We start from the raw sequence: 23269 nt of genomic DNA, 5'->3' as shown, positions 1-23269 counted from the left end.
AAAGGGGTGGTGCTGTTATTTAAAACAATAGCCTTTAAAAGATACGATTAAAACAGGGGAGAAAACTCTCAAACAATCCACATGTACTTCTCAATAACTGAAGTCCAGCGTCTGGGGAATCCTCCTGGGTCCTGAACGTTAGGCAGGCAAGCAAAAAGCGACTACAACGCCCAGACTACAACTCCCGGGAGACATTGCGTCCACACCCTCTGCGCACGCTCGACCTCGGCGATCGCATACGGCAGCGAGCCCGAGGGGCGGGGCTCGGGCCTGAGCCGCGAGTCGTGGGCGGGGCTAGGGGCGGGGCCGTGGAGGGGGCGGCGCAGCCGGCGCGGCCCGGAACACGCTAGTGGAGCGGAAGATGGCGGCGGCAGCGGTGGCTGCCGCCGAGACCCTAGTCGGGCTGGAGCGGAGGAGCCGCTGGCTCTGACCTCGCTCTGGCTCCGGTGCGCGCGGCGGAGCGCGTGCGAGGCCCCGCGCGGCGGGCAGGGGCGGCGGCGGCGACTGCGCGCCGCCCTGAGGAGCGCCGCGGCGGCGGCGCGGCTGCGGCGGAGGAGAGAGCCGGCGCCGGGCCTCTGCGTTCTCCTGCTCCCCGGGCCCCCCGCCTCCTCGGGGGGGCGGCGGCGGCGATGTTCTCGGTCCTCTCGTACGGGCGGCTGGTGGCCCGCGCCGTGCTCGGCGGCCTCTCGCAGACCGACCCCAGGGCCGGCGGCGGCGGCGGCGGCGACTACGGGCTGGTGACGGCCGGCTGCGGCTTCGGCAAGGACTTTCGTAAGGGCCTCCTCAAGAAGGGCGCGTGCTACGGGGACGACGCGTGCTTCGTGGCCCGGCACCGCTCGGCGGACGTGCTCGGTGAGTCCCCGGCCCGGGCCCCCGCCCCAGCCCCGGATCCGCCTCCCGGGGACTCCCCGCGCGGGGCTTCCCCGTCCGCGCGGGCGGGGAGGGGGGCCGAGAGCCGGCAGCGGCTCGCTCGCAGGGAGCGCTTACTGTGTGCCCGGCGCCGCGCCAAGCGCCCCGAGGTGCCTTTTCCGCTCCAGCAGCCCCCATTGGAGAGGCGAGGAAACTGAGGCGCAGAGCGGTCGAGCCACGTGCTCAAGGTCACCAGCCGGAGAATGTGACCGTTTGTCCGAGTCCAGAACCGCACTGCTAGTCCCTTGGCGTGGCAGCCCCGGATGACCCCGTCCCCTCCCCCGGCGACACCTGCAGGCTCCGAACCTCGCTCCGTGTCCTCCCCCCCCCCCCGCGCGCCCCGGGATCCCTGCTGCTTGGCAGGCTCTTCCCGGCCCCGGGCTGCGGGATCCCGAGCGACTGTCGGACGCGAGCCCCAGACACCCAGCCGCATTCTTTGACCGGATCTCCATCCATCCTTTTCGGAGTCCCGCGGCGGGGGCCGTTGGCCTGGTGAAAACACTCGCAGTGCATTCTTCCAAACCAGTCTTGCCCACTTGAGGTCACTTGGGGTGGAGGAGAGTCTCCTTGACCCAAAATAGAATGGCCGAACACTCTTCTAGCCTGCAGCCAAGGAAGCCTTGAGAATTGGTGAAAGCCTTTTCAGGCCACAGGTGCTTCCGAAGGCCTATTCCAGTTAGGGGGTGGGAGACTGGGGTGAGAGCTTGCGGAAAGGGCTAAATGTAATTCAGAAGCAATCAGAAACTTTACCGTAATGTATATCTTTGGAGACAATGTATACGCCATAGGATCGTCTGCAGGTAAATCTCTTTTAATAAATCACTTCCTTTGAAATTGAAGGACATGCTGTCATTGAACTCGGAGCGAAAGGTCACTTTGGTTTCACTTCTCAGGCAGAGTTTGGCATTGGAACAATTGGTCCTGTAAATTTTTATGACTATAATTATTTTTTAATTTGATCTCAGAATAACTGCCTATTATCTTTGCTTCTACTCCGTGTAGTGTTTGTGAACATGGAGCTGGAAAGGTTCTTCTCAGTTTAACTTTTAATGACCCCATTACCTGGATTGAAAAAAATCATTTAGTTGTTTAGGCAACACTCTTAATGTTAACTTTAAGAGAGACTCCTTCCAAGGTAGAGGAGCTTGCAGGTTGAAATCCTACAAATCTACCCTGAAGTCAGTGGACCCTGACTCAGTATCTTTTTTAAAGGGCTATCAGTGGCTGTCTTGTTCCCTTATGTTTAGAAGCGCTTCACTCAATGAGCTTGTGACCTGTGCTGCTTTTTCAAGTTGCGGTCACAGTGCCACAGGATGGGGGATAACAAGCCCCCTTATAAGTCTGCCATGTGCTGGCTTTTGTGATTTGATTGATGATTTGGGGGTTATTTTAATATGTCAAATCCCTCTGCTGAAGCTTGGTTTAAAAATTTTTGAAGGCTACCTTATTGGAGTGGGGTATTTATAAGGATAAGGGAAATTTTGGTGAAACCTAGTCTGAAAAAAGTATAAACATACCATCCTCGCAGGAACCTGGCATAGTTTGGTGCTCAGCTTTGCCACTTACTAGCTCTATGATCTATGGTTTTAGGCAAGAGCCTCTCAGCGCGTGTTCCTCATCTAGACTAGAGGATGAAGGGAGTGCACTACCTGACCCTCACGGACTTCTGACCATCAGATCCTAGTTTCTTTTTGGTTTGAAAAGACAACACTCTTTGTTATTTTGCACCTCAAACAACAGGCATTACTTTTTATCTTATTCACATGGGCACCTTCAGTAAATTTCTTCTGTTTTATATCTGGTGCTAACTAAACCAGTGGTTCTGAATTTTCCTTGGTTCACAGACCGAGAATTTTTGACTGCCCAAGGACTCTCTCCCCAGAAAAACGTGCATAGACAAAATTTTGCGTAGGTGTTCAGGGACTTCACTGATGCCATGAAGTCCATCCATGTACCACCTAGAGATCCATGTTTGGGTACCAGATTAAGCTCTGTACCCCTCCTGAAAGGAATGTCGCCAGGCATAACCAGACAGATGGTTGCTTATGTGCCCGTGTGTGTTGTGCGCAAATCAGGGGAGACAGTTTCTCTAGGACTGTCCTGTTTTGGAGGAGCTCTTCGGGAAAGCCATCTTAACTTTCAGGAGCCACCTGAAACAGCTTCTGGGTTGGCCTCACTTGATCTCTGGCTTCCACAGACCAGTCCGTATGATGGTGACTTCTCTTTTATCACAGGCAGGTGTCTGATTGTCTCTTGCTGTGAAAGATGTAATGAGTCTCAGCAAGTCTTTAATACTGCTTTTTACTCTGGAAGTTGGAGTTGTAAACTGAATTGCATTAAAAGGCCATGTTGAATAATGATGTTATGTTGAACCTCAGTGCTTTGAACCTTCTAGTTCTATAGATAATTCATTTTCTTTGGGTTGACACTGTTTATTGCTAAGTATATATGCAACTTAGTGTGGTCATCTAGGTCTCCTTCACTGTTTGGAATGAAAGCTGTTTATTTCTTTTTGTGATAGAAAGAGAAAGCTGTTTTATTTATTTAATTTAGAATTGACTGTCCTATTAGTCATGCAGTGACTAAAAGTACTTGGTGTTTTACAACATTTTGTAGAGTCCCCACTGGATTTCTTGTAGGAAAAACCAACTATGGTGGGCGTGGTGCGACATAGGAACCACTCCTATCTCCTGGAAAATTGGCAAAGGTGCTTTTCTCTTTATTAGGTCCACCAGGAGTAAACCAGTACCAGCAGGAGCTGTGTGCACTTTTTCTTTTTTCTCTGTGGCTAATCTTGAGTTCTCTTATTACTCTATATGGCGTGGATACCTAAGTACACAAAAATATGAGAGCTGCCTAGTGTGTAATTGCTGGACCTCCCACAGCCCTAAGCTACTTAACAATAGAATCAAAGACTGTTGAGAGTTCTAAGACTTAGAAATCTTGGAGTCCAGTTCTTTCATTTTATTGATGAGAAAATGGAGGCCTAAAGAGGGTCAAATGACTTTGCTAAGATTACTCTGCTAGTTAATGGCAGAACCAGGACTAGCACCAAGGCTCCCCAGTCCTGTTGCCTTTCCGTTGACACCACTGATTAAGTTTTCTTGACAAGATAGATGAATTCAAAACCAGTCTGTCTTCTGGTATTGTTTGTCTTTCTCATATTTTTCCTTCTTAAGAGTGTGTGTGTGTTTACAACTTCTTTATTCACTCTATGACTCATAATTAAAATGCAACAAAACCTCTGCATGCTAAACCACAGTTTACTGAAGCCACGTCTTTAAAAAACGGCAGCATGGCCTATGCCAAGTAAATTCTGACCTCTGAATATTGAGTTGTAAAGTAATTCTTATAAAACTGCGAGATGTTTATTTAAGCTTGATTTAACTTGAAACCTTAAAAAGAAATGAAAACAATTTCATATTCTAGCTTGTGGATCTGATTTTGATTGTGGCCAGGATTTTGAAGCGTTTTTGTGAGTAATGACAGTCTTAAAATTAGTTAAGGTATAAGGATTACATGAACAATATAAAGATCTAAATTTTATTTAGAAAGTGAATAGATTGAGTAGAATTTGATGTTTTCCAAATGATTAAAGTCATGATAATTTTAATGTATTTGGTGAAACCTTTATATCTAAAAGTGAGTTGTCCTTTGTTTAACAAAGCAGTCACCTTGGGAGAGTGTGTATGTGTGCTAATTTCAGCCTTTCAAGAAGTCCTCTTTAGAATTTCCCTCAGCTAGATTTCAAGCCTTGTCCAGAAACCAGTCTCATTATTATACAGTTATAATTTCCTGAAAGTCACAATTCAGCCTGATCTACCTGTTGACAGCAGACATGACCCTGATTGAGTTTTTTAAAATCGAGATATATAATTCACCTGCCATAACATACACCTTTTAAAGTGAAAAATTCAGTGGCATTTAGTACATTCACAAGGTTATGCAACCACCACCCCTAACTAGTTCCAGAACATATTCATCACCCCAGAAGAAACTCCCTACATTAGCAGTCACTCCCCGGTCTCCCCTCCCTCAATGCCTGGCAACAGAAAGTAGATTCTGACTCTATAGATTTGCCTATTCTAGACATTTCATATAAATGGAATCATACAATATGTGGTCTTTTGTGTCTGGCTTTTTTCACTTAGCATTATATTTTCAAGGTTCACCCACATTGTAGTATGTATCAGTACTTCATTCCTTTTTATGGCTGAATAATATTCCGTTGTATGGATAGACCACATTTTGTTTATCCATTCGTTTGTTACTGGACGTTAGGTTGTTTCTGTGTTTTGGCGCTTGTGAATAGTGCTGTTGTGACACATTCACGTACAGGCCTTTGTGTGAACATATATTTTCCATTCTCTTGGGTATATACCTAGGAATGGAATTGTCCAATCATATAGGGTTTTGTTTTGTTTTTTTTGGTGAGGAAGACTGGCCCTGGGCTAACATCTGTGCCCATCTTCCTCCACTTTATATGGGACGCCACCACAGCATGGCTTGCCAAGCCGACGCACCCGGGACCTGAACTGGCGAACCCTGGGCCACTGCAGCCAGGCGTGCGCACTTAACGGCTTGTGCCACCGGGCCAGCCCCAAGGTGAATGTTTTTAAAATGGCAGCAATGAGATGTGTAACATCTAAGATCAATCAGTGTTTTAAATATGCCTGATTTCGTAATAATCTATGTGCTCTCAAGAGAAAATTGTAGAATGTTAAGGAAGTGTGAATTGTGGGTTTAGTAAAAGAGCCTTCAAGGACTCATAGAACAGCAGGTTTAAGAAGCCACTGACCAAAAAAAAAAAAAAAAGAAAGAAAGCCACTGACTGGTTGCTGTCTCACTTTTCTGAGTGTTCTGTCATTCTGAAATAAATAAGATTACAGAGTTGGTGGATGGAGATATTTTGCTGTTTGTTTGTTAAACTCCTGCTCCCTGATATTTGTCTCACTTTGCTATATATCTATATTGTACTTTCATAAGGTTCTCATCAGGTACCTTATTTTTAAAGTCATTTCCTCATCTGTTATACGGTCAGAGCTACTTTTCCTCTTCAATGTAGAGATTCTTGAGCATAGTTTTAAATTTTCCTAACTTCCAGCTTCTCTCTCAATTTGTTAATAATCTCCTTAAAGGATTCTGGATGAGTCTTCTTTTGTAGAGCAAGTGATTAAATTTTAAAAGCCACTGTTTATGCTTTTTAAAGATTTTATTTATTTATTTTTCCCCCAAAGCCCCGGTAGATAGTTGTATGTCGTAGTTGCACATCCATTCTAGTTGCTGTATGTAGGACGCGGCCTCAGCATGGCCGGAGAAGCGGTGCGTCGGTGCTCGCCTGGGATCCGAACCCGGGCCGCCAGCAGCGGAGCCCGCGCACTTAACCGCTAAGCCACGGGGCCGGCCCTGTTTATGCTTTTTAGAAAATACATTTTTGTAAAAAGGTTTTAAATTGTAGCAGAAGACAGGATGCAGATTTCAAGTGGTTGTGGTGGGGGTTTTTTTGGGAGGAGGGGGACCTGGATGGGAGGAGGCTGTTCCTGAACTTTAGCACTGCTTTGTGAAACAGGGCGATACATAACCTGAATGGTTGCAACAGTGTCCAAATGGAGTTTGTACTGTGTGTGACTCAAGAGGCGCTACACCAGGTCAGAGGATTTGACCTACAATCATGTTCTTTGAATAAATGCTTATGTCAAGTTCAAGCTGAATGTCAAATTCATTTTATGTACAAACCCATGCCTTTTAGAGAGACCTTACCTGAAGCTTTAGGTTCAGAATTTTCAGGAAAATGCTTTGGAAAAGTAAATTAACAGTATTTTCTTTCTAAAGAAATTTGACTTCTCACACCAGACATTCTAGTTAGTTGAAAACCGTGTACCTTGCAAGTTTGCCTTTCAAAATTAGTGTTACCTTTTGGTCTCATTTTAAGAAGTGGTGCCCTAGATCCTAATTTTTGTCTTTAGTAATAAAATTTAGTGATCTATCTTGTTTGAGAGTTGTCAAACATTTTTAATATCTGATCTGATAGTTTTCTCTCTCTCTGAGATCTAAAATCATTTGTTTCCTATTATTAAACAGTTCAGAGAATTGCATCATAAATCAAGAGTTTTTGCAAAAGCCAACCCACTGCAGAGGGCATTGGGCTGATAACACAATTATTCATTTAAACTTGAGTTGGCAAATGGCACAGCTCTTTCAATTTAGTTTAAAATTTTAAAGAAGATGCTAAATGCTTTTGAATAAGATCCCAAACAGAAATTTCAGTGGATTGGGAAGCAGGCAGAAGCTTTTCTTTAAAGAGTAAAAGTATTGTACTCTGTTTCTCCTAAGCTTTTATTCAATATCTGACACAAAATATGATTCATCTTACCAGTGCTTTATATAGTGCTTTAGATTTTGCAATGCATTTTTATGTTTTACCTTATTTAATCTTTTAACTATGAAATAGCTGCTCTTATCTCCACTTAATCTGCATCTGTTTCCTCATCTGTAAAGTTGACTCATCAGTAAGGTTGGTACAGCTAGTATCATAGCTGGGACTTGAACCTAAATTTTCTGCTTGCATGTCTAGTGCTTTTAAATAAATGGTGTTGTTTTGTGCTTATAAAAGTAACACATATTCGGGCTGGCCTGGTGGCACATGTGGTTAAGTGCGTGCGCTCCACTCTGGCGGCCTGGGGTTCGCCGGTTCCTGGGCATGCACCAACGCACTGCTTGGCAAGCCGTGCTGTGGCGGCGTCTAATATAAAGTGGAGGAAGATGGGCATGGATGTTAGCCCAGGGCCAGTCTTCTTCAGCAAAAAAAAAAAAAAAAAAAAAGAGGAGGATTGGCAGATGTTAGCACAGGGCTGATCTCCTCACACACACACACAAAAAGTAACACATATTCAAAAAAGTACAGTATAAAACACCTGTAACATAACTCAGCTATAGTCGGTGTGGTTTCCTCCAGCCTTTGTGTATAACAATTGCATGTATATACATTATTAAATAAAATTAGATTAATATGTGTTCTGCTGTGTAATGATATTTTTATGTAATGTAAATTGAGCATATTTCCGTACTGATAAGCATAACTGCATCATATTTTACTGCATGTACAGTCCATAATTTATTTAACCAGTCCTCTATTTTTATTTAGATTATTTCCAATTTTCTGTTATAAGTAACACTAGAGTGAATATCTCTCCATCTGAATATTTCCTTAGGATAAATTCCTTGAAGAGCTCCTGACTCAAAGGCTGTGAACATTTGCTAGGCCTCTGATATAAATATTAGCATAGGTCCCTCCAGAGAGGTTATACTAATTCATACTTTTCCAATTGCTATGGAATCGCTCTCATCACTAAGCTTATTGTTGATCTTGAGTCTGTCACATTTAACAGTGTATAAATTTAGTAGGTTCTTTAACAGTTGTTTTTGAGGTAAGTTTGTAGCTGGTGAATAGTTCTAGAATGATTGAGTTGTTTGTATGAATCCCAAGGACTACAAAATGACTGCAAAACCTTTGCCAGAGACGACAAAAGTGACTTACTACAAAGAGTGCTTTCTATTGAGGGACCCAGGACTAGTTTGACTCAAGCCAGTTCCAACACATTTTTGCACTGATTTTTCTTTCTCTCATTAACAGACTATTGTGAAAAGAAAGGGAATTTCTTTCTTTTTGTACTACTCTGACTGTACATTGTGATCTTTCAAGGATGCCATCATCCAGCAAGTTTCCTGACTTACCAGAATTAGTTTGCACTGTCATTTGCGGTAGATGCAAAAGGTTAGCTGTGCTGAATGAAGCAAACAAAAAAGTGCTTCTGTTTTTACATCAGTGTTTGGATAGCAGTTCCGGATAAGAAAATAAATTTGAGCTATTTGCATAAGAGCTAGAAAACTGTTCATGGCCTCTAGGTTGACCACTAATTGGTAATATGGTCATCAGTGTTTCTGTGAAATAAGAAAGTCTAAATGGGAGTCTAATGCATGCATTGTTTTTAAAAACCCACTTCTCGGCTCTTGAGTGGCAACTTTGATCCTCTCATTTTTCTGGTTGATAGTATGCTGAATTCACTGAACAATCAAGGGTCTTTGGATAACAAGGTTAGTGTGTTTTAGGAATACATTCCACACATGCATATTAATTTATTTACAGATCATTTGAATTCAATGAAGTCAGTTAATACTAACCTATAACTGACTTTTATTCTTCTATCAGAATTTAAATTGAGCGGCCGGCCCGGTGGCTTAGCGGTTGGTGTGCGCGCTCCGCTGCTGGCGGCCTGGGTTCGGGTCCTGGGCGCGCACTGACGCGCCACTTCTCCGGCCATGCTGAGGCCACGTCCCACATACAGCAACTAGAAGGCTGTTCACCTGTGACATACAACTATCTACTGGGGCTTTGGGGAAAAAAAGGAGGAGGATTGGCAATAGATGTTAGCTCAGAGCTGGTCTTCCTCAGCAAAAAAAAGAAAAAAAGAGGATTAGCATGGATGTTAGCTCAGGGCTGATCTTCCTCACACACACAAAAAAAGAATTTAAATTGAAAAATAATTGTCTTAACTTTTTGTTAGTGGCTTAAAGGAGAAAAACTTCTCCAACATTTTAGTTACGTGGTTAAAACTAAAGTAAATGGACTGGGGCAGTGTTTTTACTCTCTGAATCGTTATTGAAACTTCTCTGAAAACACATGTGGCGGTAATGAGGGGAAAGGATAAATTGGAAAGCCTGAAATGGTGCCTTTGCTTCAAAACTAGTTTATGCAATAAATGTAATATTGAATATGAGAAATAAGGTATAGCTGTATCTGTTAACCATTATTTTATAAAGAGTTTCTAAGATAGGCTCCCTTTTCTTGCAGTGTGGCTTAGAATCCTGGAATCTTAGATCTTAGAAAAAGGAACTCTCAAGAGAATTTGTCTTCCTGCCCCTATTTCACAGATGAGAAAACTGAAGCTTGGAGAAGTGATTTGGCCAGTGTCCAACAGCCAGTTAGTGGCAAAGAAAGCTGGGAGTGGCGTCATCTCCAGGCTCCTTTTCAGGGCTCTTTCCATCAAGCCTTCTTCTCACGGTCTGTGAGAGTCTTGCAGGCAGCTCTGACCCAGGGCACGACACCTTGTCCACCTCTAGGATGAGATAATGGATTCATTCTCTTTTGGAGTTCTCAGATGAAAGTTTCTATACCAGAGTGTTGGTATTTTGACTTTTCAGTACAGTCAGCTGAACTCAATTGTTTCCTGGTTGTCTCCTGTTAGTCCCTGACAGGTGCTGTGGAGAAGACCAAGAACAAAACAGACTTCAGCCCTGAAGTTTCAGTCTGGTGGGGAAGGCTCACATACGCACAGGAACAGTATTAAAGAATACACACACATTAGGTCTTGTGGAAGCATGGAGGCAGGCCTTGAGAGATGGGTTTTTCAGTAAATCAAGGCAAGTGAGGAGAAGAATGGTTAAGGCTCTCCAGACTGAGGGATCAGCAGAGGCACAGAAGATTCCCTAAACTACAGCTGCGTCGTGGCTAGAGAGTAGTTTGGGCTGGTGAGGTGGGGATGAGAGGGCAGTTAAGAATCTGATGTTAGAAAACAGATTGAGACTAAATTGTTGAAGGTCATGATTGCCATATTAGGGAGTTGGGTGTTGTTTGTTTAGTTTTTAGCTTTTTGGTGGAAAGCTATAGGAAATGTTTTTGCTTTTGTTGTTTTGGGTTTGGTTTGGTGGTTTTTGAAGAGGCAGCACATTCAGATGGTACAAAAGTCAAAAGAGTGCACAGTGAAAAGTCTCCCTCTCACCCTTGTCTCCGAGCTGCAGAGTTTCTCTCTCAAGAGGAAGCAAGGTTATCAGTTTCTTGTGTATCCTTCTAGAGAATGTTTTTACATACACAAGTAAATAAGTGTATATATGTGGAAGGTATTTGACAAGAAGAGTAATATGGACATAGCAATCTTGTAAAAAAAAAAAAAAGGGGGCCGGCCCGGTGGCGCAAGTGGTTAAGTGTGTGCGCTCCGCTGCAGTGGCCCGGGGTTCACCGGTTCAGATCCCGGGCACACACTGACACACTGCTTGGCAAGCCATGCTGTGGCACCATCCCATATAAAGTGGAGGAAGATGGGCATGGATGTTAGCCTGGGGCCAGTCTTCCTCAACCAAAAAAAAAAAAGAAGAAGAAGAGGATTGGCAGTTGTTAGCACAGGGCTCATCTTCCTCACACACACACAAAAAAAGATAGGTTTGGTGTAGTGGGAGAACAAGAGGCAAAAGACCAGTTAGGAAGCTACTGAAATAGTCTGAGCTAGAAGGGACTTTAACTAGAGCAGTGGATAGTAGTTGGACTTCAGACACATTGCAGACATAGAATCAATAGGGCTTAGTGATAATTGGACGAAGAGGGTGAAAGGGAAAGAGAAATTGAAGTTGATTTTGAGGGTTTGCATCTGGAAGCTTCCTTAAGGTTTCTAGCCTGACAATGTGGGTGGGTTGGGCGGCCATTAACTAGGGTTAGGAGATGCAAGAGAAAGATCAAGTTTAGGAACAGAAAACGAGATTGCTTGGTACAAGAGGCATTTTAGAGGCAGAATCATCTGGCTGGTAGAATGCTTGCCTCCAGCTGGCCTTTACTGAGTCCTGAGTGCTCCAGCAGTGAGTCTCATTAGAATCACCTGTGCAGTTTGGTGTCTTTACTTGGCTAGAAGGCCCAGGCCCACCCTGGGCGTACTGACTCCGGAGGTGTGGCTTGGGTTCCATGGGTAATCTCAGTGTGCAGTAAGAATTGAGAACTGTTGGGCTACGTACCAGGCCAGTACCCAGGGATGAAAACATGGTTAGCAGTGTGAAAGAGACTCAGCCCTGAAGGGGATCACAGTATAAAGAGGGAGAAAGGAGACAGGAAAGTCGTGATAGAGGTGCTGCAATTAGTGACCTCAGGAAATGGTATTACTAGTTGTTATAGGATTTCCCATTTAAAATGAGAAATTTCTAATGAACCCTGGCACATAGTAGGCAGCAGGCACTTAAGAAGTATTTGTTAAATAAGGTTACTTCAGAGTTACTTCTGGAAAAAGAAAGCTTATTCATTTTCGAAGTGCAGGTAGAATCTTTGTGTATTTTTTGGAGACAAATATATGTTTGTTCCTTAGTGTTTGAAAATGTTACCTTTAAATGTTTAATGGAATATTGAATGGTGGTGGATATGTGGCCCAAAAAGCTGAATGGACCACCCATCTTGTATACATTATCTGTGAGTGTGAATTGTCTTTTGGTTGTGACCACAAACCAGTGTTTGTAGAGCTTTGTAGCCTACAAACACTGATCAAAGACTTTTTTCTGATTGCTACAGGCTAGACTGGTCTATATGCTGGTATTTGGTCTTTTTTAAGAGAGGCATAACTCTCGTTTATTGCGCGTCGGCTATGAGCTGAGCACTGTGGCGGGCACCCTGTAACACGTTATCCCTGTTCCTCACACCTGTGATGTCCATGATACTGTTCCCATAAATGGGTGAAGATACTGAAGCTCAGAGAGCTGCCCAAGGACACCCTTAGTACACCTCAGCCTAGTCCTGGGGGTGGAATTTGAACCCAGATCTGACTCCAGAGCCTGTGCCCTTGCCCACTGTGTATACATTGCCTTTCAAATCACAGGTGATCATTTATTTAAAACTTTGTTTGACTGAGGTGATCTTTGCTGAGTCTGAATACTACTTAGGTACTAGCTATTCCTAGGCTAGTAGTTGAGCAAAGACCCATAATTAAAGCAAATAATGGTCTCAGCAAGCCTTGTTGGACTAGTCAGTGGGCTACAGGGACTTTGGTGGTCTCAGGCCAGCCCTTTCCTCCTGGGGACCTCCTGAGTGCCTGAACTCTTGCAGTGCACCGTGTGGGCTGAGTGCTGGTGACAGGTTGCTGGCAGAGGTGCAGTCGGCATTTACCTGAAGGTCAGGTTTCTCTGCTCTGAAAGCTCTAACTTCCCCTCTATCACTGTCCTTTATCCTTTCCAGTCAGAATCCCAGGGAACTGCCAGGAATGCCTCTCGCCTCAGCCTCCTCCCTCACAACTCATGTGTTCATCCTTCAAGGCTCAGATCAGACTCTTCTCCTCTCCATGAATGCTTTTCTGATTCCTTCAGCTAGATGTAATCTGATCTTCCTTGCTTTTGTTTTTATGCAAGGTGCATATTTATTTTGTTTTATTATAGCCATTTAAGCCTCTTCAAGCCCTCCTCCCCTACCACAGTCACTACCACTTGATTTTAAGTTGCTGTGGGCAGGAAATGTTTTATTATATGTAGATCCCTTTAGCTCCCTTTTGTCATAATGTCTTGCATATAGAAAATGTTCAGTCAAATGTGTTGAATAACTTTAATATTGAATGTAAGTGTAAAATGGAATTCTAACTGGATTTATATAAATAGTTTTTGTCATCCCTTCCATAAAGGTAACATGTACTCATTACTGAAAAATTGGAAAGTATGGAAAAGAAAAAGAAAACGAAAAAATTGTCCTGTTACTCAAAGATCATTACTCAGTTGAACAATATGTAGGAAAAAATATAGCCAGTGTTCAGAAATTAAGGGACACTTCTGCACTTGGCAGCTTATTCACAGGAATTATGTTCTCATTTAAAAAATGGAGCATTTGTGCCAGGGCTACATGTGACTCTTGACCTCTCCCAGAGGGTGGTGTTTTAGTAAAGGCCAGCTCTTATTTTTATGGAGAGATGAAGAAAGCAGAGGGTAAATAGTATCCTCTTTGGGGTTAGGTCAAGGATATATGGTTTAATTGTCATAAATGTTAGGTTAACCTTTAAGACCAGAATTCTATATCTAATCTTATAAAATTATAAACAGAAGGAAAAATTTTCTCTTAGCCTAAAGGGCCAATGCAAGTAGGCACACATCAGATAGTTGGACCTTAATTGCTGTTACTTTCTTATTTAAACATTAAATTATTAGGTGTTCTACGTATAACATTTCCTAATATCTAGAAACTAATAGAAGCCTCAGCTTTAATGGAAGCCCTTAATTCTGTAACACACTGTGGGCCCTGCCTCTGCTATTCATAATTTACAATAAGTGTGACCCCCAGATGATTTGTCTGTTGCTTCCTCCTGTCCAGTAAGCATTGCTAAGAGCATTCAGCATTTGAAGAAGATACTGTTGCGGCCCAGAAAGAAGTGAAGTGACCTTTTCTGTGACTTCACCTTCAACTCTGAGTTTGTGTGGCAGAAAGGCAGTCATTCATACGCAAGTCTGTAGATACCCATGGTCCCCAAGCCACAGTTGAGCCAAAACGCATCATTCTACGTTATTTGGTATTTAAACAGAAGAGCTCAAGTTAGAGGAAGAACATTTTTATTTTAAAAAGGTTGACTTTGAGTATCTTTGCCTTCACACTATTGTTTCCTGATCCTCTTTTTAGCATTTTTCACTGCTTTTTAAGACAAAGCAACTGTTGGAAGTTACCATCTCTAGTTAATAGAGTATTCTGGAAAATAGGTGTGCGAGTGTGTATGTATGCATTTGCATTTTAATTTGATTAATTATTAAATGATTTCATGTTTATTAAGCTAGAAAAGGAATAACTATTTTGTTTGGAATTCTAAAACATAAAATTGACCATTTATTCCTACTTTGAGTCCATATTTGAGTTTTGTTAACTGTCTTGGACGGTTCCATTTCTTTAGCAGAATTTGAGTTTTGCTTTTGGTTCCATTTTCACACATTTTATCACAGGGTCGAATCTTTCTTCCTTTCCATCCTTCCAGCTTCATTGCCGCAGCTTTTGAGTTAGCTGTTCTGCTCAGAGATCTTGAGTTCTTGACGTACACTTGGTCTCTGGAGAACCAGAAGACGCGGGCTTCGTTGTGGTTAACGCAGAGTGGTTGCAGAGGGAGTATATCGCTTGCTTGTTAAAGCAGGAAGAACATCATAATCTATATAATTTCACCTCTAGAGAACTGAAAGGACTGTTAGTCAAAGAAAATTGTACTTTTCTGAATAACTCAACTGTTGAATGTATTTTTTCAGTAATCCTGCTTTTTGTTCCCTTTGGGATAATTATTTGCAGATACAACATTTCACAGTCTTGAATCACAGGGGAGTGTTCTTATTGCCCAAATAGTTGAGGCTTCAGAAATGTTGATACAAATGTGATCTGTTCCATTTGATAGAAATTGAGTTTTTACTTCGGTCCCATTTTTCTCTAGTTATAAGTGCTTCATGTTGTGATGCTGCTAGTCAAAGTTGGCTCTGAGAACACTAGATTATAGTATTTGAAGAAGAGCCTCGGCATCTAAAAAGAAGCCGGCTGTAGCACTGCAATAAATACTGCCTAATCAGTTCCTCATTAGATGAACACTCGCTGCGGAGAGTATAAAACCAGATATCCTTGTCCCTCCTGGTACAGAGGGTCTCCTGCTACTTTTTTTATTCAACTCTTGTGATCCAGCCAGATACTTACTCAATTTCTCCTCTGGAGTTTCAGTTCACTATCAAGTACCCATGCTAGTAGGTAGGCGATATGTTTCACTGATGGAAAAAATATCCCTGTAGATCTGTCTTGCTTCATTCGAGTATGAAGCTCAATGTAAAATGTGTCAAGATCACCAAAGATGCAAGGACTAAAGCTGTTCACCTTTGGGTGCTACTTAATATTGGAAATTCTGCCAGAGCCTATTTTTGGATAAAATCCAATTGCCAAATGTTTCTTCACTGATGCTTATATTAAAATTGAAATTGAAATTTAGTGATGAAATTTGGGCATCACTTTCTCCTGGAAAATGTTGCTTTGTAAACAGTCGCGTATCAGGCTGAAAATGGCTTTAGTAGGAAGGGTTTAGGAAGAATGGCAGCCACCTGCTGGTGGCTGATAGTGGAGGGCAGTGCTGGCGAGACCCAGGCTGATGTTGGCTTAGTTCAAAGTCTGTCTCAAGGTGAGCCTTTTGCAACTCCACAGTTAGGTGGCCGTATGCAATTGGAAAGATAGGATTCTTAAGCTTCCACAATTTTAGCCTACCAAACCTTTTTTCCTTGAACTTTTGGCCTAGAACAAAGCTATTAAGTAAAATTCTGAGTTTAATAAAACACTAAGTGACTTTTTACAGCAAAATTTTGTTTTTATATGGTTATAACTAAGGCAAAGACAAAAATGTGTTTATTAGAAAAATGAAAATTGGCTGTTACTTTAAGAATTTTCTTCTTATAAAAAGATACATTTAAATGATGGGAGACACCAGAATTAGTCTCCTCTCCTAACCCTTCTCTTCAGGAAAACTTAAAATATTATAGCAAACAAAAATTATATAACAAAATATTATGTAAAAATTATAAATATCATAAATATTTTCTAGTTGATTATTTCCCACTTGATAAAACTGACAGTTCCACGTAAGTGGTACAACTAAAGGAATTTTTTGTGCCCTATAGTCTCCTCTCAGCCTTTTGCTCAGCTATTTCAGATATGTAACCAACCATTATCTTAATCTAATAATGGTTTTGTTTTGTTTTGTTTTGTTTTGCTGAGGAAGACCAGCTCTGAGCTAACATCTATTGCCACTCCTCCTCCTTTTTTTTTTCCCCAAAGCCCCAGTAGATAGTTGTATGTCGTAGTTGCACATCCTTCTAGTTGCTGTATGTGGGATGCGGCCTCAGCATGGCTGGAGAAGCGGTGCGTCGGTGCGCGCCCGGGATCCGAACCCGGGCCGCCAGTAGCGGAGCGCACGCACTTAACCACTAAGCCACGGGGCCGGCCCTAATAATGGTTTTAATTGGATTTTGGGTCAAAGGAAACACTTAAGCCAGACGTGTGCTGGCAGATTGTTATTAATGGAGACATAAGATGATTACAGTGAATTAAAGGAAATAGCTTCTGTATTCAGTACAAACTCTTTATCTTGGCATTCAAAGCCTTTCCAGTTACTGAGCCCACCTTTTCAGTTTCACCTCTCTTCACCTCGAAAGAGATTGTAACTGGATTGATTAGTTGGCTGTTCCTTAAACTTAATCAGTTATCATATCTGTGATTGTAATTTGATGCCTAGAGTAAGATGCAATTCACAAATGAGCTATTTGGCCTGGAATTCTCATTCCTAAAATAAGATCCCCCCTTAACTCCTTGAACTTATTACTCTCTATACTCTCCCTGAGCATCTCATCCACCCCTATGGTGTCAATTCTGGGTCTTTGTCAAAGGTCTGTTCCTGATTGCGTTCCCAGCTGCAGACTCATAGTTCTTGATTTCATATAGAACATTTCCATAAAAATGCCCTGCTGGCCCCTGAAACTCAGCATACCCAAGACAGAATTCAATATCTTCTGAAGGCATTTCCACCCACTTCCCAACTGGGGAATCATCTAATCAATACTCATTCTTGAAATCCAGAAAGCTACTGATATAAAATATATTGATAGAGAGCCCAGGTGTCTTTGCATTCATTCCTTTGTATTTCTAATAATCGTCTATTCTGCTTTTCTCATCACTTCTAACCTCAAGTCTTGCAGCTGATGCCTGACCTCTAATCTCTCCCAACCCATTCTCTCCACTGCTATCAGGATTATTTTTCTAAAATATAGATGGGATTATATCACTTCTACCCAGAAACCTTGTTGACTTTTTATTATCTATAACAGTGCTGTTCAGTAGAAATATACTGTAAACTACATATGTAATCTTATATTTTCTAGTAGCCACATTAAAAAAAGTAAAACGAAACAGATGCAGTTAATTTCGATTAATATGTTTATTTAACCTAATATATCTAAAATATTTCAGCATGTTCAGTATAAAACTCTTACTGAGATATTTTACTTGGGTTTTTTTGGTACTATGTTTTTCGACTCCAGAGTGTATTTCATGTTTAACAGCACATCTCAGTCCACAGTAGCCACATTTCAAACTCAATAGCCTCGTGTGGCTAGTGGCTCCCATAATGGACAGTGCAGGTCTATAGCACAAAGCTTAAAGTCTTTGGAGTGCACTTCTGGGCCCTCCACAACTTCAGCTCCTGCCCTGCGTATTTCAGCCTCTCCCCACTCACACAAGCCCCAGCCACACCTAACTGCTCTTTTCTTTTCGTTACTCGTCCCTGCCTGTGGGAATCGGACTTACCTTCCAGGGCCTAATTTGAATGCCACTTCCTGAGTGAAGGCTGGCTCCACTCGCACAGTGCCCCATACGCATTAACCACTTGCTCGTGACCCTTCTGAGGCAGCATTTATGGGAGCCGTTCGTCTAGTTCCTGTGTGAGTGAGAGGCCTAGCTGCCTGCGAGAAGGTGAGTTCTCAGAGGCAGGACGGGTCTCACTCAGCCCTTGATTTCCTAGTCTTCACTGTGGCCTCTATTTGCTCTTAGGGATATTCTTATCCTTTGCTGTTTGATATCTTTGAGATCTTAAGCAGTCTCTCCTTTAGCAGTTGTCTTCTTTACCTCTGAGTGAAATTTCCCTTTATATCTGGATTAATTCCACTGCTTAACAGGTGTTCTCTCTCTGTGGATTGAAACTTTTGCTTAGGCAAGAGAGGAAATATTATTTCCTTGTAGAAATAACTGCCTAATATGAATCAGACTATTTCAAATGTACAGGTGGTAGGTTATTCTGGTTTTCCCCTGATTCTAATCCCAAATACAACTCTTCCTATTATATAAGTTCTTCTTTGTAAGTAAATTATAAATGTATACTAAGGCTTTTTTCCCCACAGCTTTATTGAAAAGTTTATATGGTTTTTGAATCTCTTTTTCCCCTAAAGAGATTTGGCCAATGGAATTTTGTCTGGGTTCTTTTTTCCATATAAAAGCAAACAGGTGCCTTAAGCGTTGCGCTCTATTCTGGGAGAAATCTGATTAACGAAGGGCTGTGTCAGGTCAGACTCTATAACCTGCTGACAGATTACTCAGTGAGTGCCAGGATCAACTCTCACGTTATCTCAGATTTTAATGGTTTTCTTGTGAAGGGCATTTGTAGATGAAACCAGTTTGTATTTAATGTTAATTGTGGCTCTTGGTCAGAGACTGGTTAAGAAGAAACTCTTTCCTCGAGCAGGCAGTAGTTTGAAAACAAATGATTCATCAGATAGAGTTGCAAGGATTGTAATTGCATTGTTTTTTAACACAAATTGTTGCATTTAAAATCGTGGTAAAATCTTACCCTTAGTGAAATAAGAATTCCTCAAAAGAAGTTCCTATTAAACGATCTTAAATTCTCTTAAGAATTTTCAGATATCTTCACAACTGCTTGGAAAACATAGAAAAAAGTGATCTTTCTTCCCAGTAGGGTAGACCTCAGTTATCCTTGATGCTTCTCTTTTCCCCCACCACCGCTGCCCCCCTATCCAGTCCACCTGTAAGTCCTTTTGTTTCACTGGATCCGAAATCCCTGCACGCTAACTGCACTGCCACCATTTCACAGCTGAGCTGCCAAGACAGACTCCTGACTCATCCCTTTTCTCCGCTCTTGCTCTCCACACAGCAGGCAAAAGGATCTTTTTTCTTTTTTATTGTTATCCTTATTACTATTTAAACTTTGTATAATGGAAAATTTCAAATATATATCAAGGTAGAGAGATAAGTGTACCTCTCATTCAACTTCAGTTATCCATTCATGGCCAGTCTTGTTTTACCTACTCCTCCATCACTGCTGCCCCCTATTATTTTGAAACAAATCCCAGACACATCATATCATCTAATCAACTAATTTGGAATTTCCCGGAAGTGAAATCTTGTTTATTTGTTGATCACAAAAGGTGAGGAAAGTTGCTGCCCCAATAGTGGTAAGTTGTCACCCTCTTTACAGTATTCCAATTCTATTCCTCTTATTTTTTCAGGATGTGTTCCATTTCTGTTTGATAAATGCCATCACCAGAAAAACAGAGTTTCATGCATCTATTTCACGTTAAGCCAGTTTTTCAGGGATGCATATATAGGCACTCTCCTACTTTTATACCAAATATATTCTTTAAAATGTTTGTGAAAGTTGAATGTACAAAAAATGTAAATGTGTATGTGGGGAGGATGTTTCATGCTCAGAAAGCCTTAAAAATTATAAAATGCCTAATTAATATTTTTATTATAAAAATACATGCTCATTATAAAAATAAAATTCAAATAATATAGAACAGTATGAAGTGTAAAAAGCTAAAATCTCCCATTTGTTCATGGATCACTTTCAGTCCATTATTTCCAAAACAACTACTATTAATATTTCTTATAGATCCTTCCAGAAAGGTTCATATATGGTCATTTAAAGCCTTAATAATAATTGGGCCGGCCCTGTGGCTTAGCGGTTAAGTGTGCGCGCTCCGCTACTGGCGGCCCGGGTTCGGATCCCGGGCGCGCACCGACGCACCGCTTCTCCAGCCATGCTGAGGCCGCGTCCCACATACAGCAACTAGAAGGATGTGCAACTATGACATACAACTATCTACCGGGGCTTTGAGGAAAAAAAAAAGGAGGAGGATTGGCAATAGATGTTAGCTCAGAGCCAGTCTTCCTCAGCAAAAAGAGGAGGATTAGTATGGATGTTAGCTCAGGGCTGATCTTCCTCGCAAATAAATAAATAAATAAAGCCTTAATAATATATATATCTGACATTTTAGTTCTGTTTGTTTGAATTTAGTAGACAGAAATTGATTTTAATGTTGAACAGCTAGCTTAGTGTTTTGCAAGGAGTTGAACAGGAGATGCTGTAGTGTTGACTTGGATGTCTTACTGACTTTCTTGAACACTAGTTTCCTCTTGATAAAGGAATCTGGTGCAGACTGTGAACTCATCAACAGCTCTATGGACCTGTGAAAATCTCTGTGGCAGTGCTGTCCAATAGAAACATAATGTGAGCCACACATGTCATTTTAAATTTCCTAATATTCACATTAATTAAAAATAAAAAGAAATAAGTGAAATTAGTTTCAATCGTGAATTCTCTTTAGCACATCATATCCAAAATATTATTTCAATATGTAATCAATATAAAAATTAATGAGATATTTTATCTTTTTTTCATACTAAGTTTTCAAAATCCAATGTATCCTATTAGTTAGAGCACATCTCCATTTGGATCAGCCCCATTTCAAGTGCTCACCAGCCACATGTGGTAGTGGCTGTTGTGCTGGGCAGCACAGCCCTGTACAGGATAGTGACTGTCTCTGAGGGAGGAGGAAAAGGGATGGGATGTGTTCTTAATTTTGTTCTATACTTCAGTTATTGAACAATATTTGAAGTTAAAAGCTTGCTACTTTTGTTATTCTTAATGATTGCCAGCTCTGGCTCAGTTGTATCATCATAAGCATCAACACTTTTTAAAAAAATCAATTTTCATTCTTATAAAATACAACAAAGATTAATAACAAATACTTCTATACAAAGATGATAATTCTGCTGAAATTGAACTCTTGGCTGGTAGGCAATGCCACCCTGTGGTGGCTCACATGTTTATTCATCAATATATGAAAGATCAAATTCTAAGAAGAGAATGTGGATTAGGAGTGTTAGTGTCAAATACATTAAACTTGAGCACTTTTTATTCTGAATTTCAGGGTAAGTATATATACTAGTTTGTAGTAAAATTAACTGTTAGGAGGGGGCAAGAGTAAGTATTCCTGAGAAGTTGGTAAGAACATCCTTTAAATGTGATTTTTTTTTTTTTTTTTTTTTTTTTCCTTTTAGGGGTTGCAGATGGTGTAGGAGGATGGAGAGACTACGGAGTTGATCCGTCTCAGTTCTCAGGGACTTTAATGCGGACGTGTGAACGGTTAGTAAAAGAAGGACGGTTCGTCCCAAGTAATCCCATTGGAATCCTCACCACAAGCTACTGTGAGTTGCTGCAAAATAAAGTACCTTTGCTTGGTAAGTAGATATCCTGTGTGCTTCCCTCTCTAAAGCCCAGGAGATGGTTAACAGCAACATCACTTACTAGCCCAGCGTCTTTTTTCTGAGGCTCTTCCTATTAAGCAGAGTTCGATAGAGAAGCTGCAGGGTAACCAGAATACGTAATACTGCTTGCAGAGAAGGTAACTAGGTACAACCACTTTGGAAAACAATTTGCAATTACAGAATAAAGTTAAACATGAAGGGACAGTATGTCCCAGCAGTTCCACTTCTAGGTCTACACCCTAGACTAAAGAAACTCTTGCACATCTTTGTATCAAGAGGTAGGTATAAGAATGGTCATAGTAGCATTGTCTGTGATAGCAGAAAACTGGGAACAACCTAAAATCCCATTTATAGTAGAAAAACGCATTTTGAAAAGGAACGACTTAAAACTGCATGCAATGCCTAGGAACATGTTGTTGAGAGAAAAGAGGACATTGCTGAATACCACCTAACCGTCTGATTTCATGTATTTCAAGTTCAGAAACATAAAAAAGTAAAACCAGTTGTTTGGGAATTCTAAAATAAATGCTAAAAGAAGAAAGAAAAGCAAGTAGTTGTATAATTCAGGACAGTGGTTCTTTCTGAGGGAGGCAGAAAGGGGATGGCGTCGGGCATGTAAAATTCAATTGATTACCTGTGGGGAGTTCATGTTGCGGATAGGCACCCCAGACTGCTGGCGGTTAGCTGATTAGTCTGTGAAATAGCATGGCACAAATAGATCCCTGTTACTCTGGTTTTAGAAAACTTGCAAATACCCAGTGTTGGTTTATCTGGTATGCTAATGGAGCATCTTTTGGCCAAGCTTCTACATTTGTTTGTTAAATGGTTTCCTGGGAACTTACCCGACAACTTACCCAGCCTTCTAAGCAGGCTCTCAGAAAGGGTGTTATTAGGTTTCTGCTAATTGCCAGCATCTCACTGGTTACTAGAAGGCCTCCCTCCCAGTCACCATCCACATTTGAAATCAGCCTCTGTATAGTGTTAATGGAGATCTCCGCATTGTAGAATTTTGCCTTCAATTTAAATCCTTTGTAAGAAGGGGTTCTTTTCATCACGATCTTCTCATCTTCTGTCTTCTCCGTGCTGTGATTAATCATCATGTTTTCCTTCTAACTGAAGAGAAAACTTGTCTTGAGGTTTCAATGTACTGCTTTGTCTTAATCCGCTATTTTGGACATGCAGTGGAGCTTGCCTGGCACAGTGAAACATCCTAGATTCTATTTCTAGCACCTCTCTGTCAATTTGCCATATGAGAAACCACTTAACCTCTGACCTCCTTGCTTCATATGTTAAATGGAGAGATCTTTTTTGTGAAAAGGGACAACTTAAAGCTTCATGCATTACTCAGAAACATGTTATTGAAAAGAGGAAAAGTGGACATTGCAGAATATCATCTAATAGTCTGACATCTGACAGAGAGCCTATAGACATGGATTCCAGGGGCTTGACTCGCCCGTGTTCCTGTGAGTCTTCTGCCAGCGCTCCCCCTGCATTTACCATGACTTGGAATAGCCA

General features: G+C 41.6%; 1 protein-coding gene across 1 annotated transcript in view; it reads left to right on the top strand.

The window, feature by feature from the left end:
• Positions 1-384: 384 nt before the first annotated feature.
• PPTC7 (protein phosphatase targeting COQ7) overlaps positions 385-23269 on the top strand; it is a 37424-nt gene continuing 14539 nt past the window's right edge. Inside the window, exons 1-2 of the mRNA XM_058531405.1 lie at positions 385-852; positions 21548-21727. Of these exons, the coding sequence (XP_058387388.1) occupies positions 630-852; positions 21548-21727 (403 nt within the window). The 5' untranslated portion in view covers positions 385-629. The remainder of the gene's footprint in view (positions 853-21547; positions 21728-23269) is intronic.

Source organism: Diceros bicornis, chromosome 35 (genome assembly GCF_020826845.1).
Source record: "Diceros bicornis minor isolate mBicDic1 chromosome 35, mDicBic1.mat.cur, whole genome shotgun sequence".
Taxonomy (NCBI): Eukaryota; Metazoa; Chordata; class Mammalia; order Perissodactyla; family Rhinocerotidae; genus Diceros; species Diceros bicornis.
Note: the sequence above shows the minus strand (reverse complement) of the source record. Positions and strands in the feature narration are given on the sequence as shown.